At 38.7% G+C, this 18,113-nt stretch overlaps 1 protein-coding gene across 2 annotated transcripts in view; it reads right to left on the bottom strand.

The window, feature by feature from the left end:
- MYRFL (myelin regulatory factor like) overlaps positions 1–18,113 on the bottom strand; it is a 42,643-nt gene that overhangs the window by 12,756 nt on the left and 11,774 nt on the right. The window contains exons 6-16 of one of the 2 annotated variants that reach the window (XM_042816096.1): positions 16,385–16,532; positions 14,319–14,514; positions 13,172–13,248; positions 11,614–11,724; positions 10,972–11,062; positions 5,889–6,089; positions 5,383–5,491; positions 4,831–4,940; positions 2,366–2,529; positions 1,713–1,776; positions 516–601 (exon numbers count right to left, since the gene is read on the bottom strand). In XM_042816096.1, the coding sequence (XP_042672030.1) occupies positions 516–601; positions 1,713–1,776; positions 2,366–2,529; positions 4,831–4,940; positions 5,383–5,491; positions 5,889–6,089; positions 10,972–11,062; positions 11,614–11,724; positions 13,172–13,248; positions 14,319–14,514; positions 16,385–16,532 (1,357 nt within the window). The remainder of the gene's footprint in view (positions 1–515; positions 602–1,712; positions 1,777–2,365; positions 2,530–4,830; positions 4,941–5,382; positions 5,492–5,888; positions 6,090–10,971; positions 11,063–11,613; positions 11,725–13,171; positions 13,249–14,318; positions 14,515–16,384; positions 16,533–18,113) is intronic. The other variant, XM_042816097.1, reaches the window with a different exon arrangement.

Genomic DNA, 18,113 nt, shown 5'->3' with positions numbered 1-18,113 from the left:
GAATCAAAACATCAGTTCAAGATACGTGGAGAGATTGTGAGCCACATCTTTGAAACAAAAATGGCAATCTCAATGTCTCAAGTAAATTTTCTTTCCAAAAATCCAACATCACAAGTTAAATTTTCAGAGTGACAGAAGTGCCCATCACAGCGGGATGGGTAGTTTAATTTCACACATCAGAACTTGTACTTAGGCAAAGAAGAGTTGCATAAAATACAGAGCCTCACAAGTCTGACCTGTAGCACGAGCCACTAAGATGCATTCAAGGTGCATCACACATTTTTACATGGACAGTGATTAGTTGTACGTGTGCCACACACAGACCTCACTTTCCTAAAACAACTTCAACCTTGACATGTGACCATGTGACCACATTCACTATTAATTTTAATATACTGTGTTTTTTAAGTAGGAAGGATGATAGAAAAAAAAAAAAAATCACATTTTTCTTTCTGATGAAACTATTAGAAAGGGGGAAGGGAGAAACAAGGCAACTGTTGATAATTAGTTGTTACCATAGTGCCATAACAGCAACCAAAGCTAATATAGTCACCCGGAAAATCTTCCTGGAGCAAGACTCTTTCCTCTTCGATATACAAACCTAAAAAAAGCATGCTTGGTCAGGTAAAGAAATGAAGAAATAATGCACTAGTCTGACTTTTTCTTTCAGAGGGATCATATGCACCATTCTTAAATGGTGGCCAACTCCTAAAGCAAAACACTTGGGCAATGACAGGCTGTCGAAAAGCATGAATGTGCACACTATGGATAGTCTGGGGACACAAACATTACACAGAAAGAAAGAATGGATAAAAATGACAGCTCCTTCTCTTTTCCTGCTGCCATTTTTCATGTTCTACAAGAATTTAAAAATCAAATGAAGAACTCTGTAAGCAGTGGCCACATCTAAAAGATGAGCAGCTTTCAGTGTATGATTAGACCTCATTAAACCAGAGCTGGTGTAAATGCGAAAGAAAGGTACTTTTCAAGCAAGTAGAATGAGTTTAGGTCACAGAGTATTTGATTGTTCTTACAGATCTAAGAACATTCAACCTCTTATTTTCTCTCGCACTTTGACACTGAGAAAGCAAGACAGGTAAATGTGCACCGAATCAGCTTAAAAAAGGACCTAGCATCCTAGGAAGGCTGTCCTGAAAGAGATCAACCTAGAGATATTCCCTAACTCATTCAGTCCCTATTAAAATGGCTCTCTTCATTCTATTCAAGACTGGCAACTTACAGTCATGTAGCAATAGGAAAGACATCCTATTGCTTCAGGTTGTTTCTATCACGTGAAAGATAGTATTAACAAGTGAAAACAAGAGATGCAAATAACAAGCCACAGAGAAAGACTCAACCAAGAAACTGAGCTGAGAAAGAATGATCGCTGTACATACTTCCAAACTGCAACTGCATCATTTTCATGTAAGGTTGCGCTGCATTGTGTAAGCTCACCAACTAGCTCAGCAGTTCTTTCCTGATGGTTTCCTCCTGCCATATTGGATCCACCCCATACACACAAAGCATAGGCAAGAAGTAGAAGTGTCTCATACATCTTTTATATCTTAGTATAGGGAGCTTCTAGAATGATGCTAAATAATTCTAGCTAAGCAAATTTTATTATATGTGTAGAAGCACAAAACTTTCATCTGTAATTCAGCACATACGAAAACTCTCTTGTAGGCATCTTTCACATATTTAGTGTCACTCACCTTGCTGGATTTTGGCTGGACTGATTTTCTCGATGGCAAGAGACTAGTGACTCGACTACACCTGCTGTAAGAGACAAAGCCTCTTTGACATTCAAATGCTTCAGCAAGCAGTAAATGAAAAAAAAGTGACATTTTTCACTAGAGTGTCAATGTCACTTGCTTTGCAATTGTAACATTTAAAAAGAGAAAGGCAGACAAATCATCAGATTTTTTTTTTTCAAAAAGAAAAGCATCCACTTAACTCATTGGGATGTGTGTTATTAGATGCTACATTTGATTTCAAAGAAAAGTGGCTTAGAAATAAGAAATAATCATCACTTTTACTGAAGCAGTAATGAATATATTTTGTTGCAGAAGAGGCTCTGCAGAGCTCTCTCAGCACTAATTTCCAAGTTGCAGGCTGTAACTGGACAGAATCTATCTCTGATTTACACAACTGAAGCAACTACAGAAATGACTGCAGTGTAACTGCCATTTCACTATTAACTGTGGCAGTGATTTAAAACACAAGAATTTTGCAATTTTTTGCCCAACTTCATTGCTTGAAAAGAGCTGAACTCAACTACCAAGCAAAATCAGTTTTCATTTCTACCACAGAGACTATTTTGTTAATTTCTGTGACAATGATCAGAGAATATTCCAGACTGAGGTACCTGACTGTGCTCCTTTCGCTGACTGTTGACTTTAAACTGCTTAACCGTTTCAGCCTGGCCAGTTTTCGGTTCCACTGTTCCAATTCTTCTATTCTGACTTCAAGGCTGTTGGTTAGTTTGCAAAGCTGTTTTACTGCACCTACGTTTTCCATGAAGATCTGATCCTAAGAAGCAAAATGCGCAAAATAATGACAAAAGCAGGCACGGTACATTCATCAATTAGATGCAACAAGCAGTAATGCATGCAGAATTCACCTATGGAAGAACACACTGAATATTTAAAATGCAAACACAATTTAAGCCACTATAAATGGGAGGTCACTTTGACTATAAAACCCATTTGCTAGATTAAAAAATTGCTTGTACTCAATTTGCAGTAAATTGAAAACGAGGACTTACCGAAAAATTTGAAACTAAAGGGCTTGGAGACCAAGGATTTAAACTATGTTTTGAATTCATACAGTGCTGAATTTTAAATACTACATCTGTCAAAGCAGGACCTGGCTATTTGATTTGTAGTGTTAGAGCTGAGCATTGATTTCAGAAACCCCCAACAGAATGTCCATCTACCCATTTACCTACAGCCAGGCTCTTTCCACATATAATATGAATTATACAAAAGCAGTAAGATGGGGAAAGATCCAAACCAGAAGGTTAAGCTGTGATGGTCAGATACTGCCTTCTCCTCTTCTGGATGCCACCTTAAACAAAGCTATTACTGGCAGTTAATGTTGCTAACTGTCCCAGCCTATTTAGGCCATAGAGCAGTAAGGCAAAATTAATTTTGCCTGTTGCTTTGTAAATACCTCACACACCTTTCATTTAAAGGTGACTACATTCTGCAAAAACAGACAGTATTTTGTATAAACAAAACCAGATCACAGGTATCTCAGTGGTAAGTTGCAGACTTCTCCACTGACAGATGACCTTAGCAAACAGCCTGTTTATAAAAGAGTGAGTTCAAAATAACCTTCTGTGCATAGAACTGTGAAAAATCAATCCTACAAGTCAGTCACCCTCATGTCAATTTTACACAGAAGCCACTCATTCCATTCTCTTCAAATCAGGCATGAATTTATTCTGGGTGGCTTCAGGTAGTCAAGAAAATGGCTCACCCTCAAAAAATGAAGGTATACTTTATTTTGAGAAAAACAAACAAACAAACAGATAGGACTGATTAGAGTTTTACTGACTCATTGGTGACAAAAATATTCAGCACTGTGAGGTTAAGGAGAGAAGAATAATTATTGTCCCAAAACATCAAATTTCCACATCATTAAGATATTTCCCTAGAATGTAACAGAGCCCAGTTCAAATATGTAATGCAATGAATCAGTTTTACAGAGCTTGAGAGCTCTCCACAGGCAACTAAGACACAACACACCAGCGAGTACCTTGCTTATTTTGAACAAAAATTGGAATGCAAGGAAACAAAGTTCAAGGCCTCATCATCTGCCTGACTGCAAGCAAAGAGACAAAAAGCACTGTTACACACATGTACTCTTGTTACTGAAGAGACTGAGATATTCAGATGATGGGAGCTCCAGGTACTTAGCGCAGATATTCTATCTGAAACATTAGATATCCCAAAGCTCTACATTCAGTTTACATCTTGAGGTGTTAGGTGGAGCTCTTTCTCATTCCCCTGTCCCCCCTACATCAAGGTCACAGAACTGAATATTCACATGTTCTGCCACAGCTGTTAGGAGAAAGAAGAGAAAGCAAAGATGGCGCTGCAGTAATTTACCCAGCCTTGTTGAAACAGCAGCAAATCATAGAATCATAGAATGATTTGTGTTGGAAGGGGCCTGAAAGACCATCTAGTTCCAATGCCTTCCTGGAGGGGCAGGGCTGATACCCACTAGATCAGGTGGATCAGAGTCCCATCCAACCTGGCCTTGAGCAGCTCCAAGGATGGGGCAACCACTTCTCTGGGCAACCTGTGCTAGTGCTTCACCACCCTCTGAGTAAAGGAATTCCACACACCTAACATAAATCTCCCCTCTTTTAGTTTAAATTTATTTCCCTTTGTCATATCAACGCCTAATCCTAGTTCTTTTCTAAAAGGATCTATAAATCAGTTATGAAGGCTGCAAATTTTCTAGTCTTCCTTTCAGTGCTCTCTCCAGAAAGCCCTTCTCCCCACCTGCTCTGGAGTCCAACCCTTTGGACCAATGCTATGAAATTGCTATCCACATTTTTCAGTGAATTTAAAGTTTTTTGTATGTTCTCTGCTATTGTATGATTTATTGTATGATGATGTTTTAATTCATGCAAATACTTCCTGTTTTTAAAAGATTTGTACGTTTACTAACACCTGATGGCTCCGTTTTTTTCAGGAAGACGACACAAACTGGTTTTGTGCAGGCTGACCTCTTTGTATAAAGCACTGCATCTATTCATAGCACCACACATGAAAGGAACAGTCTAAAAACACATCCCCACTTTCTTGTTCGAGACCATACCTTGTCAACCATGAGGACGTTTTCTATTTTTTCGCCATTATTAAAAGCGACATCTCCAGCTTCTCTAACAGCCTGAGGTAAAAGTTCCTTCACTTCCTGTGCTATTATTCCTGTTCACAAGATAACAGAAACTAAAGTCAGGAAGTGCAGTGACATACCACTGATCATGACTGTATATTTAAATTGAGTTGTCCATCCTACAAGCTGCAAATAGGGCCAAACATACTCTAGAATGTATCTATGGTAGGAAAATCCATGATTTCACAATTTTTCTATTCTACAGTAGAAAGTCGTAAGAACAAAATTGTTTCTGATTTTGTACTTCATTCTTGTTACACCTCTGGAAAAATTATCACCTGTCTTTAATAATTGAAATAGCAGCTGGAAAAACACCAGAAATGCTCAGTTTAGGCACTTCTAACTCACAAGAGAAACACAGAAAAGTAAGCAACTGTAGTATTCTAGAAATTAGGATGAAATTTTAAAGGGCAGTAGGGCACAATGACTAACACTGGATGTAACTGAAAACTGGCAACAGAACTGACTGAATACCTGTTTCATGAGTATTTTCTATTCCCATAACAGATGCAAATTCAGGCTTGTAGTTGTATTCCACCAGCCTCATTTGTGTTATTCTTCTCAACTGCTCATTTGTATCGACCTAGTTGGACAAATACCAAGATTAATGTGTTGAAGCACCAAGGATAGTAGTGGCCTTTAGGACTTCGCTGACATAGCAACAAGCCTGATATGGTCGTTTAGTCAATCTCAGCATCAAACAATATAAACAGTGTTCCCATTCCTCATTAGCAGAATGCTATTTGTATTTGTATTGCCAGCTACCCTTCAGTTAGACTGAAACTGTAAACTGACATTTACAGACATCCCCAACTTCTACAGGCAGGCTCCCAAAAGCCGCTGGTCATGGCTCTACTGAATCTCCTTAGGCCAGAATTTCAGCACACTCAAGTTAGAGGCACAGCTTTGTGTATCAGAGCAATATCCATAAACACGCTGTGGTGCAAACACAAAAGCCCTAAGTACTCCACAGCCCTCACCTCCCGGATATTCTCTTTTGCTCGGCTGTCAGATGGATGCATGACTCTGCCCATAACTTTTGCATTTCCACAGACAACCAGTGCTTCGTCTGGTACATCTGTGTTAATTCCTACTCGACCGTGACAGACTACCGTCTCTGGAACATGTCCTCGCTGCCACAACACATCACTGTCGTTTTCAAACTGCCCTGGGTTAGATGCCTGCAAGAAAAAATATGTATTTAAAAATACAATATAGCATAGATGTAGGTATTGCTGTATTCCACTGGGAATTTGGAATAACTAATCTTCAATGTTGCAATTGCATTCATGAGGGCTTTTTAACACATTAACATAAAAAAACAGAGTGGAGTCAGTTTCTGCTCATACAGCACTTGTTTTGTCCCCTGAGTTCTTTTTTATTACCACAGTAAGCTAAATTATCAACGTTTAAACCTTTTCAAATTTTAACATAACATAGCCTCCCTTGATTTCACAAACATATTCAGCACGTACTGAGAGCTTGTGCTGAATAGATCAGAGGTGATCTTGCTTGAATTCACAGGACCCATAGAATAGATGCTCCAAACCATAAACATCACATATTGCAGATTTCCGCAAATAACCCTTGAAAACAAGTTAAGTGGAAAAAAAGTCCGATTACATTGATTAAATGGCAAATTACAAACTTAGCTGTAAATCATCTGTGGAAAGGGATTGTTTTGTTCTCTGTTAAGATTGCACCAAGTACAGAGGAGCCTTGCTCCTCAAAGGAAATACTGAGACAAGGAGCAGAAAGGGAGGCAGAAAGAGGTAGTGAGGTCACTACCCCTACACTGCCTTTTCACAAGCATCAAAACATCTGCAGGGGAGCCATGATCACGGAGGAGATTGGGTTTTATAGGGCTTAGATTTTCTTTTTGGGTCCATTCTATTTCCTGCAGTTGTTTTGCAGCAATGTCACAGAGACAATCACATAGCCAGAACTGAAGGAATGGAGAACTGTGGTTCAGGGGGAGAAGGGCATCCAAAACCTGCCCCGAGGCTTCAGCTTGATGTACATGCCTTTTGACAATAGGACCAATGTAAGCAGCCCACTCCTGAACACCACCCCCACCTGTGAGACCACAGTTGATACCCTGACATAGAACAGGATGGAGGAGCCAACCTGACTTAAAATTAACCAAGTAAAAAGAATTAGATTTATTTCTAACACCGATCCATCCCCATTCCAGTTCATTGCAGGACCCCAGAAAAGCAGTTCTGCCAGCATGACTGAGGAGGAGTGTGGAAACGAGAGCAAGAGGCTTGATAGGAACAAAAATGGGTCAAGCATTGATCATTCAATGCTGTCCCAAAATGAAATGTACCTAAGACCAAATGGCCCAGGAGATACGTCTTGTTGTGGGCATTTTCACAATAAAATACACACATGCGCAAAAAGGTCACTAAATCAAAAGTCATTTGACATTTTGAGCAATGTAAGTCTTACTAATATGCCACAAAAAGAAAACAGAATGATGATATATTTTTTAATTATTTGTAGTTTGGAGCTGGTAGAAAACAAGGCTTAATGAAACAGGTGGGAACAAAATTGCTTTCCAACAGAAATTCCCGCAAGTTACAGCTACCAAATGAATTTTGCTTTCATTCAGAAACTGAGCTACTCAAGTGTAAATTACATTCAAACCCTGTTTGCTCAGCTCTACAGACCTACAAAGTCTACAAACAGCAGTTGCTGGAGAGGACACCGTCTGGAAACACAAATCATGACAACTATCCAGTTAACCAATTGCCATTTTCAGTGACGGATCCAAAAGCAAACACATTTTAAAATTCTCTAAACCACTCCATAATGTTCAAAAGGAATTCACGTTAGACATTTCATGTCGAGCAACCAGCGTCTTCCAAAGAACACACACACACAAAATTGTGTATAATTAGAAAAAGCATTTGTTTTGAATAATCAATTTTGTTGATTCATTTATTCCTTTTATTTTTTAAATGTTGAATTGGCTCTTTCAAATTTGAGCCTGACTGGGGGATGATTGCCACAAGAAATTTGGGTGTATTTAGTCTCAGGTTTTCTCAAGCCTTTGACATCTACAATGCACCGTGTTGTGCACTTCTCACTGTTTGCCTCAATTAGAGCATGATCTGATATGCCTGATAACCACTATTCAGATGGTAGTTATGTTATGTTATGTTTCAGGGTATAAAGGGCCAGAACAGGAACCACTTTCTCCAGCAGTGCATTTGTAGAGCTGTGCTCCTTTAAGGGAACCACTGACTATCTCAAGATCCACTGAAATCCTTTCAGATGCCTGGAAAACCAATTTTTTTTTAATACTGTCCAGCTTTCCTGTTGACATTTTCACTGCTTTAAATCACAGCCAGTGCTTTTCTTTCTGCTTTTCTGCCTTATTTTTCCTTTGGCTGGAATAGTGGGCAGGTTTGCCGTATCTCATTCACCGTATTTCTTTTAAAAAACTCTGTTCACACATGCATCAAAGAAGCATTCTTCACTGAAATTTCAACAGAATCTAACATTAAAAATTAGAGAAGAATGTGCATTTCTAAATCTTAGCCCAAAATATTTATCATGGAAATAAAAAGAATCCCAAGAAGGAATCAAATGTGAAAATTCAATGGCTTTCCCACATTAGCAGGGAGACAATATTTGTAACATTGCCAAATTCAGAAAAATTCAGAGGAGAGCACTACTGTGGAAATTAATGAACAAAAAAAAAAAAAGAAAAGAAATAAACATACAGAAACAATACAAACACAGTGTGTCAGTGCACTGAAATGGAAGAACACACAGCAGCAGCCAGAACGACAAAACTCTTTACCACACTATTGAAATTTCAAACTCTGCTTTCAAAGCTCTCTTGAAGCTCCACTCACAGAGGGCTCCAGGCTTTATCACTTTCCAAAAACCTAACCATGGCTCCAGGAATGAGTCTTGTGGCACAAGAGGCATGGCTCAGATGAAAAAGCAGCCAATAGTGAAATGGTTTGAAATTCTTAATCTTTCTTCAGCGGCCTCCATGCAACACTACACATCCTGGGCACATGCACTTTCTTTCCAGACCGTAGCCCTAAACCAGACTGTAATCCTAAACCTAGGCAGATAAACTGCCACCAAAACTCATCATGAACAGCTACACAGAAAAAAAACTGCTAAGAACTGAAAGATACCTTAAGAACTCATCTTTCTTCAGAAGCCCCTTCCTACTCCAACAGTGCAAAAGCTCTTGGTCTTACTAGACTCTAAGACAAAACTCAAAGCCTACTACTAGCCATAACCAAAACCCCAGAAATGCTCCATGACCCCAACAAGAAGCTCCATGATGGGCCTAAGTAGAAAGGTTTTCTGGACAGCAATATTCTGATGGCACTCATATTCTTTTCCTAGACCCTAGGACTACAATTTCCCTCAGCTAAAAGCCCTAAAAACAATCTCCACACTAAAACATTCTCCAAGATAGTGCCCAGATCAGATGTGAAATTTAACCTACAAATCACAGTAAAAAAGAGTGAGAACTGAAAGGTTTTAGCAGTCCTCACCTTCCCCTTGCAGCTCCATTGTACTCAATCACACACACAGACTCTGCACTGTCACCACTCAACTAATCTTAACTGTAGGTAAATCTAGACACTGCCCAGATCTGACACAGAACACTACCTTTGGCTAACGTGAAAAAAGGGCTAGGACTGAAAGCTTTTGGCAGACCTCACCTTCTCTTTGCAAGTCCTTTTCAGCCCAATTAAGCCCAACAGTGGAGCTCTGGACATTTTCTCTCAGCAAAACCTAAGCCCTAGTCCTACTCCTAGGAAGCACCTAGGTGCAACATGAACCCCCTCCTAAGACTCACAAGGAAAACAAGCCAGAAATGAAATCTCTGGGGAACCCATACCAATCTTTCACAGCACCAGGAGAACCCAACTCAGTATGGGGCTCTGGGCTTCCTCTTTCAGCAAACTGTAACACAAACCAGAGAAAGTGCCCTGGTCCAGCAAAGAATCCTGTCAATGGCTCACACAGAAAAAGAGACAGGTTTTTGTAGCCTTCACCTTTTCTTTGCTTTTCATTTTCAGCCCAAATCACCCTGTGTAGGCTTTCTCCCTTTACAAATGCTAGCCCTAACACTAATGACAAGATTCAACACAGACCTGCACCTAACACCAACACACAAAAGGGGCTGGGACTGAAAGCATTTGGAAGCCCTTACGTTCCCTTTGCAGTGCCATTAAAACCCCATTCACAACGGAACTCTGTGCTTCCTCTCTCAACAAACCCTAGCCCTAACCTTGGATGAGGCCGAGATCCAACACAGACTCCCACACACAACTTACATGAAAAAGGGGCCTGGAATAAATGTTTTGGAAGCCCTAGCCTTCTGTTTGCACACTAAGGTATGCTAGAGCTCCATGGTACCTCAGTTTTCAAACCTTAACCCCATCTTTAGTCAGTGCTCAGGAACAACACAGACCCCTCAGACATGGCTCACACAAAAGAAAAAGAATCTGAAAGCAGCCCATGTATTCAGCTGCATCTCTTCACTTTATTTCTATCTCTAAAATCCAACTGGAACCCTAATCCAAACTGTTGGGAGAAGCTAAGTTCCTGCATGGCTTTTAAATCCTTGCACAGCCCTTCCATAGCTCCTGTTACATTATAGCTATGACTTTTTAATCTTTTCCAAGCCTAAATGAAGGCTAAGGCTGAATATTAAAAGGATAATTTTTTCGACTCCCTTATCCATATAAAGGTGAAAAAATAAGAGAGAAATTTTCCCTGTTACTGTTTTGAAACATGTATTACAACACCAACTTAATTAAGAGCTCATACACACAGCAAAGTGCCAGCAATAGGTCTTAATCTTTCAAGAGCTACTCGTCCTTCTTTGCTTGCCCTACTTCTAACATTTCAAAATCCTGGTAATTACAAGATACCAATGTATTCATATCAAATGCAACTGATATTTTTTTCTGGATAATTTTTATTTTAATAATAAATATAATTTTTATGCCCAAGGATCCCTCCCAACAGTCTACTGTCAAAGCAGTAAACGTGAAAGCAATATATGTTTCTACCTACCCTTACAATGATCTTTTCAGAGATATTTGCAGACAGCAAGTAGAATTGGTCCTGAGAGACAGCATAAAGTCCAACCACCAGCATGAAGTATCTAATTTGAAATTGATTTAATGGAGAAAAAAAATGAAATAACACTTTGTCATAAAGGGAAATGTTTTAAATACAATTTCTATTACTGATGCATAAAAAGATAGTCAGAATGTTTTTTAAACTTATTTGTAATATGAAAGCGAATATGAAAGTTTTTCCTCCACTCTCAAACATTACACTCTTTCAATCCCCCAAGTCACTTAAAAGGAACAAAGTTGGTATTAACTGAAATATTTAAGTAAGGATTGGGTTGGGTTGTTGGTTGTTTTTTTTTTTTTTTTGACCTCTTCATTATGTAAGGCAACATTCTGGCAATGTTTTCCTGAAATGATCTTTAACCACAAAGATAAGGCATTCCCCTTTTTTGTTTCTTAATTCTCACACCATTCTGTGGTTCTAGAAGAGGGGCCTTAAAGCAGATACCCAGTATCAAAGAGTTTGAAAGCAATGAACCACAGATTTGGCAACATGCAGATCCACAAACTTAAGCTCCATGGTAGAGTGGATGTTCTTTCCACTTCCCACACTCTGGCCAATCAGCTACAACAATACCTTTGGTCAGGGTTAGGTTTCCCCTTTTTTCTCATATTATTTGCTGTCGTTTCACTGAAATGCAGCCTTCCCAGTGTCACTTTAGTTATCTGATCCCCTGGCAGATCAACTCTGAAACAGGAAAAGAAACAAGATCAGGGAAATAAATGTTTACCTGGCTCTAGCCAGATTTTTTCAAACTCATTAGAGCAGTCTTAAGAGAAACATACAAATGAAAGCAACAACAGAGGAACTCCAGTAAAAATGCAGCAAGCGTGGTTTTGTGAAAGTGCATTAAAATCACAATGATTATATCAGTGATATAAACAGAGAAATTGCTCTTATTAGTAAGAATCATTGTTTCTTGGTCTGTTTGTACACGGTCTTGAACATAATAAAACTATATGAAAAATTTCTTTACAGAAACTTGTTAAGCACTGGAATTAGGCTTCTCAAGGAGGTGGTTGAGTCACCAACCCTGAATGTGTTTGGATGTGGTGCTCAGGGACATGATTTAGCAGAGGGTTGTTAGAGTTGGGGTAGCATGGTTGGGTTGATGTTGGACTGATGATCTTTGAGGTCTTTTCCAACCTCAGCAATTCTATGATTCTATATGATGAGAATCTGTTGCCTGCAAAGGGCATCATTTCTCACTATTGGATTTGAATTTGCACATCAAAATAAAATAAACAAATTTTACTGCTTGACGTTTTGTTCATCTGCATCTAATTTGTGTGTTTGAAAGTATAAAATGTACACATTGTGGCACCACTTTTGTAAGTGATTACTAATAACATTAAGTAGTTTGCATGGGGAAAAAACAGTCCATCTTCCATCTTCTCAGCTGCTATGGGTGCAAATCGCACCATCACCACACATGAAACAACTGACACGCACCCAGATGCATTACTTTTCAGAATGTAAAAGGAATGACAATGCTATGATAGCTAAGTGAAAATCCAGCTCTCTGTCCAAGTTCAAAGTTCAGTTTTGCAGACTGTGTACTGCAACCTTTGTCATAACACTGTCCTGTCAAAGTTGACATCAGCTTATCTTTTTTTTTGCTCTAAGGCTTACTCAATTATTTATAAAGAACACATCAGCTCCAGCAGGAGACACACCAGAAAAACAAATAGTGATTCTGCCACTGACTAAGATGCGGAAGAATGGCAGACAATTCCCAAGAGAAGTTGCATATAAGTCTCTAGCAGAGCCACTTCCCCTTAAAAGCACTGCAAACACATCTCATCCTTGTGTAGTCTCATGTCCCTGTAGCACAGGAACAGGAACATTACTTACATTTCTTAAGGTGGGAAATGCATCCACCACCCAGCGTTAGTGCCACACAGCAGTGCTGCCAGCTGAGTACAAATACTTTGGATGGGCATACTTCATACATTTGTAAGGCTGCCAAATTTCTCCCTTTGTGAAAGAATACCAGGTATATATCTGCAATTCTATCTGCTCACCCAGAACAAAACCGAATGAAGACAAGAAGACTGGCTTAGTTACTGTGAGTTTCCAAGAAAGAAGTGTGTCACATTGAAATAAAATTGAATAAATTTCTCAAAACTCTTACCTCACAGGATAGAAAGTTTTTTTGCTTCGATCTGACTGAGACTGCTCAATAGCAATTGTTTGATTTGGATCTTCCATCTACAAAAAAATAATGACAATAATATTAAATTTGGAAGCACACGAAATTTGCAATATTAATCAGTAGGCAAACTGTGCCTAAAACAGTGCAGTTTCTCTCGTTTTACATGGAACAGCAGAGAAAGCAACATGGGAATTGACACCTGTTCAGCTGACAGCTAACCAGGGCTCTGTTCCATGTAGTTTATATGGCATAACTTGAAAGAAAAGAAAACAAAATAGGAAAAAAACATGTAATAATTTGCAAAAGAAAGATTGATTTCTGAATTTTGCTTGCTTCTATCCTAAATCATAGATGTAAGTATTTAACATGAGGACTGAGCTATGTATGGCAGTTCACTAAATTACTTTAATGTAAATGTCTGAGCCTTTCTTGGATGGCACCAGTCAGCACTTTGCTTCAGATGGGAACACACAATAGTAATGTTCAGTAATTTCTTCTGCATATGCTTTAGAACATATTAATCAAAACAGGCACAGGAATTTTTTTTTTTAATCACTAAATTTTGAAAGGAAGTGAAAAATTGGTAAAATCTGTCAGGAAGAAGAAAATTTAATATTAATTCTCTATATGTAAGACTACGGACCCATACTGGCTGGGAAGAATTTGGTTCTTAAAATGAAAACCTGGCAAGAATAAACATGGGTATTGCATTGGTTTTCTACATGTGAATTGTTCAGGGAAAAAAAAAAGATTTGATTCCTCTTCTTTGATTTTTGAGCTTTCCTTTTAACACTGCTATTCAGCCAGTGGATAAACTGGCCACCTACACACCAACTGGCATCACTACACCACCCACAGAGGGAAGAAAATTCCAGACAGTGAGAGGGACGTGACTGAAACGTGAGTAAGACAAACGTTGTATCTTTCACCATGTATCAAGCACGAGCATCCACAAAACATCACTCCCGCAACGTTCCACACAGAAGTCATTAGTAAATTGATGAGTTGTCTTTTATCAGTTCTTGGTCAAACATGTTTACAGAAAGGATTCATTTATTGATCTTATTCTATGGATAATCGTGTATTAACATTAAAAGCAACGCACACAAAGAGGATAAATACTTGCCCTTATTCCAAAAGCTTTCAAGTAAAACTTCTCTATTGGTTTCACCCCCAGCTGAGTTTTGACATATTTTGGATGACCAGTGATTTTAATATGGACTGTGATTTGGAAGTGATTCTTCTTCTGGCACACAAAGGCATCATCTGTTGCTGAAAAATTAAATCCTTTGTCTGTGACAATGTGATATCCTACAGCAGGTCTGTGGAAACAAGAAAGGATAGCAATTTTAAGTACAGGCATATTTGTATCTTTAATTCCCACTTTTGCATGGATTAAAAATTCATCTGCTTTTACAGACAAATGGGAGTGGAAATACATCATTCAATCACCAGTTTTACAGTTATATTCTTCTTAGCTTCTTCAAGGTGTAAGAATGAAAATGCATGTAAAATGTACTGTAATTCTCATCGGATACATTAAATGCTTGAAAAACAGACATGGGGAGCTTACATAATCCTCACTTATAACTCTGAAGATGATATGAAGGAACTCTGTGCACCTACAAGTACAACAACACATTTTAGTATATTCAAGTATTCATTACAACATTGCTATAAACCACAGAGTTGAACTACTAATGCAGACAACACTGCACTAATGAGAGAGAATGATTCCCTACTCTGTTCCTCAGTTCCCACATGGAGTTCCTCTGCAGCCTTTGCTCAAATTAACAGGAAAGTTATAAACTGACCCTCTGGACAGACCACTATAAAACTATAAAAAGTTGGATAATTACTACCTCTTGTCTGATGCTACTGTGAAACTCTCATTACATTAGGAAGGACATTAGGAAGTATTAGTTTTCAGAAAGGATGGTCAGGCACTGGAGTGGACTGCCCAGGGAGGTGGTGGAGTCACCGACCCTGGGGGTGTTCAAGGAAAGGCTGGATGTTGTGTTGAGGGACATGGTTTAGTAGGAGCTATTGGGAATAGGTGAACGGTTGGACTGGGTGATCTTTTAGGTCTTTTCCAACCTTGGTGATTCTATGATTCAATGATTCTGTGATTACTACAACTATTGAAGATGGCTTTTCAGAACTCATCCATTTATTTGCGTGTTATTGGTTGGAAGAGTCAAAATGTACAGACTTCCCAGGCAATGTACAAACTTTGTTATCTTTTTATAACTGATGAATCAGTCCCTTCCAAACATCACAGACTATCTGACACAAGAAATGAAAAGTTCTTTAAAACTACTTCAAAACAACACAGTCAGATTGTTGATAATTTGTGTTCTTATTCAGAAGCAAAAACTGTGTGCTGTGCTATAAATTACAGCGCATCTTGGAACAACAGCTCTGCCGCTGACCTCACTAAAGCGAAATACTGATTTCTTCTGCTAATAGTATCTTAATCGCCCTTCATCGTAATCACACATGGTTTTGGATTTTTTAAAGATAAGCATCACATTGTCTTATCTCTGTTGATACAAGCTACCAAGAAAGGTGAATCTGGAATTTCAGTTTTAAGATTGCGGGAATTAAAATGTAACTGGGCAGGCAGCAGGTGAGAAGTCTCCCACCATCATCTCCAAGATCTACTGTAGCCACGAGCTGAAAGTATAGCAATAATCCAGATGGACACTTCATATCCCAAACACATCTGAAGCACTGGGAGGTTTCTTACAGCTCTCCTTTATACAGGAATATTCTTAATTCTTGACTGAACATTTTACATATATGTCTGTAGCTAGAAGACTTCAGTTACGTGAGCCCAGAAGTAAAACAGATATCTTCTATTTCCATTTCTTTTATGCTCAGTATGTTCACTAATATGCTTAAAAAAATAAATAAAAACTAGCAGGTACTCGGGTTACTCTTTTTTTTTTTTTTTTCCTCTGAAATCCCTGAAGGGAAATTAGAAAACCTAGCATGAATTTCAAGCAGTGTTTGAAGTTGAGCTTATCTGATACATCCGAAAATTCATATCCTACCACTGCTACACCTCCTTCTCCAGTTTTATATTCAGGAAGAGCAAGGGATGACAAATGTAGCATTTATTCCTACACAGTGCCAGAAAAAAAAATAAAGAAAAAACTTTTTTTCCCAAGTGCAATCTTCAGTGCTTACAGTTTTTCATAATTAGAGTTCACTAAGCTGTTCCACTGAGAAGTTTGATATAGTTGCCATGTTAGAGCTTGGCAGCATTTTTCCAAAGCTGCATTCTGTCCATCACTGTCATATTCTTGCACTTCAGCAGCACAGTCCTTGAGAACTGCTGTAGAGAGATAGAAATCCCGCATTAACATCTTTATATAATTGCATACATAAAGCACAAATTATTCCAAATATATTTAAATCTTAACTTTCCTTCCAACTATTCCAAAAGACCTTGTCCTAGAAAATAAAATTTTCCGCTTGCCCGATTTGCAAAATATTACACAAGTAGCATTTCCTATTTTTATTACCTCCCAAAGGAAGTGTAGTTCCTTTGGAACTGGGGGAGGGGAAGAACCAGCCCCAAATGGAGAGCTAAATAAGTAGCTCTGTAAGAAACTGCATGAAGCAAAGTGGGATAAAGAAGTGCAGTGCAAGTACAAGAAGCAAAAGAAATACAGACACTTCCCATTCTTTCCAGTGGAAGTTTAAACTGAATGTACTCACTGCAATAGGTTTTTAGTTCTAGAGATAGAGACACAGTTTCCATTCTGGTTACCTGGTTAATGCTTTTTGCATATATATGACAGCATTATGAGACAGTGTAAACTGTAATTCTTAGAGATGTTTTACATTTCATGATGACAAAGGAAAATGCAGTAAGGGAGACAGATAAATGGGGTGCAGTAAGGATGGGAGAGAATATGTTAGGGTTGTTAAGCACTGGAATAGGCTCCCCAGGGAGGTGGCTGAGTCACCATCCCTGAATGTGTTCAAAAACCGTTTGGATGTGGTGCTCAGGGACAAGATTTAACAGGGGACTGTTAGTTTGGGTAGTATGGTTGGGTTGTGGTTGGATTCAATGATCTTTAAGGTCTTTTCCAACCTGAGTGATTCTATGATTCTATGATTGTATATAAGCAAAGATATTCCTGTGGCCTGTGGCAGCACAGTGAGATAGAGCTCATCTTGAGCAGAACAATTTCAGACCCAAGCATCATTTGTGAATCCCCATGTCTGACACACAAAAGGGAGTGAATATACTAAAAAATAAAAAAATAATTAAAAAAAGACATTCACACTTCATTTCTAGAAGATTCCCATGCCTTTTCTTTTCAATGGTTGTGTTCTTCTTCCTGCTAAGTGTAGATTTGTGTGACACAGACTCCTAAAGATAGCATATTTAAAATCATGTCTTTGAAGTATTAAAACCAGCAACAACAATTTCAGAGACAGAGGCTCTGGAACTGCCTCTTTTCTTCTTCCAGCAGTGGCAGACTTAGAGAGCCAGTCACGAGCAAGTGACACTGACCAAACAAAAGGAGGCACCAATGGCAAACTACCATAGTGGGTTTCCACCTGCTACTCATTAATAAAAAATCTAAAAGACTTAAACTTAGAAATAACTAACTTTAAGGAAATAACATGCAAATCTCACATTTTCCACGAGGCTAAAAGTTCCTCAGGCAAACTGTAGAAAATGTATGGAGCTGATAAATTAGATCAAAAAGAGAAACTGTGATCCGTTTTGCCCACACACCAGATTAATTCCCTATTGAACTGACCCACATTTCTTTGCCCATTCTATTTAGCACCAAGCATGTCAGCAGAGCGTGGTGTCATCCGCAGGCTCACACGTGGAGAAAGGCACAACGTTTGGAGGGCAGGCAGTCAGGGAGAATAGATGTAATATTTCAAATCT

This window comes from Centrocercus urophasianus, unplaced genomic scaffold, assembly GCF_019232065.1.
Source record: "Centrocercus urophasianus isolate 14NV4802_14NV808 unplaced genomic scaffold, USGS_Curo_1.0 seq_15, whole genome shotgun sequence".
Lineage (NCBI taxonomy): Eukaryota > Metazoa > Chordata > Aves > Galliformes > Phasianidae > Centrocercus > Centrocercus urophasianus.
This window is presented reverse-complemented; position numbering and strand designations above follow the sequence as displayed.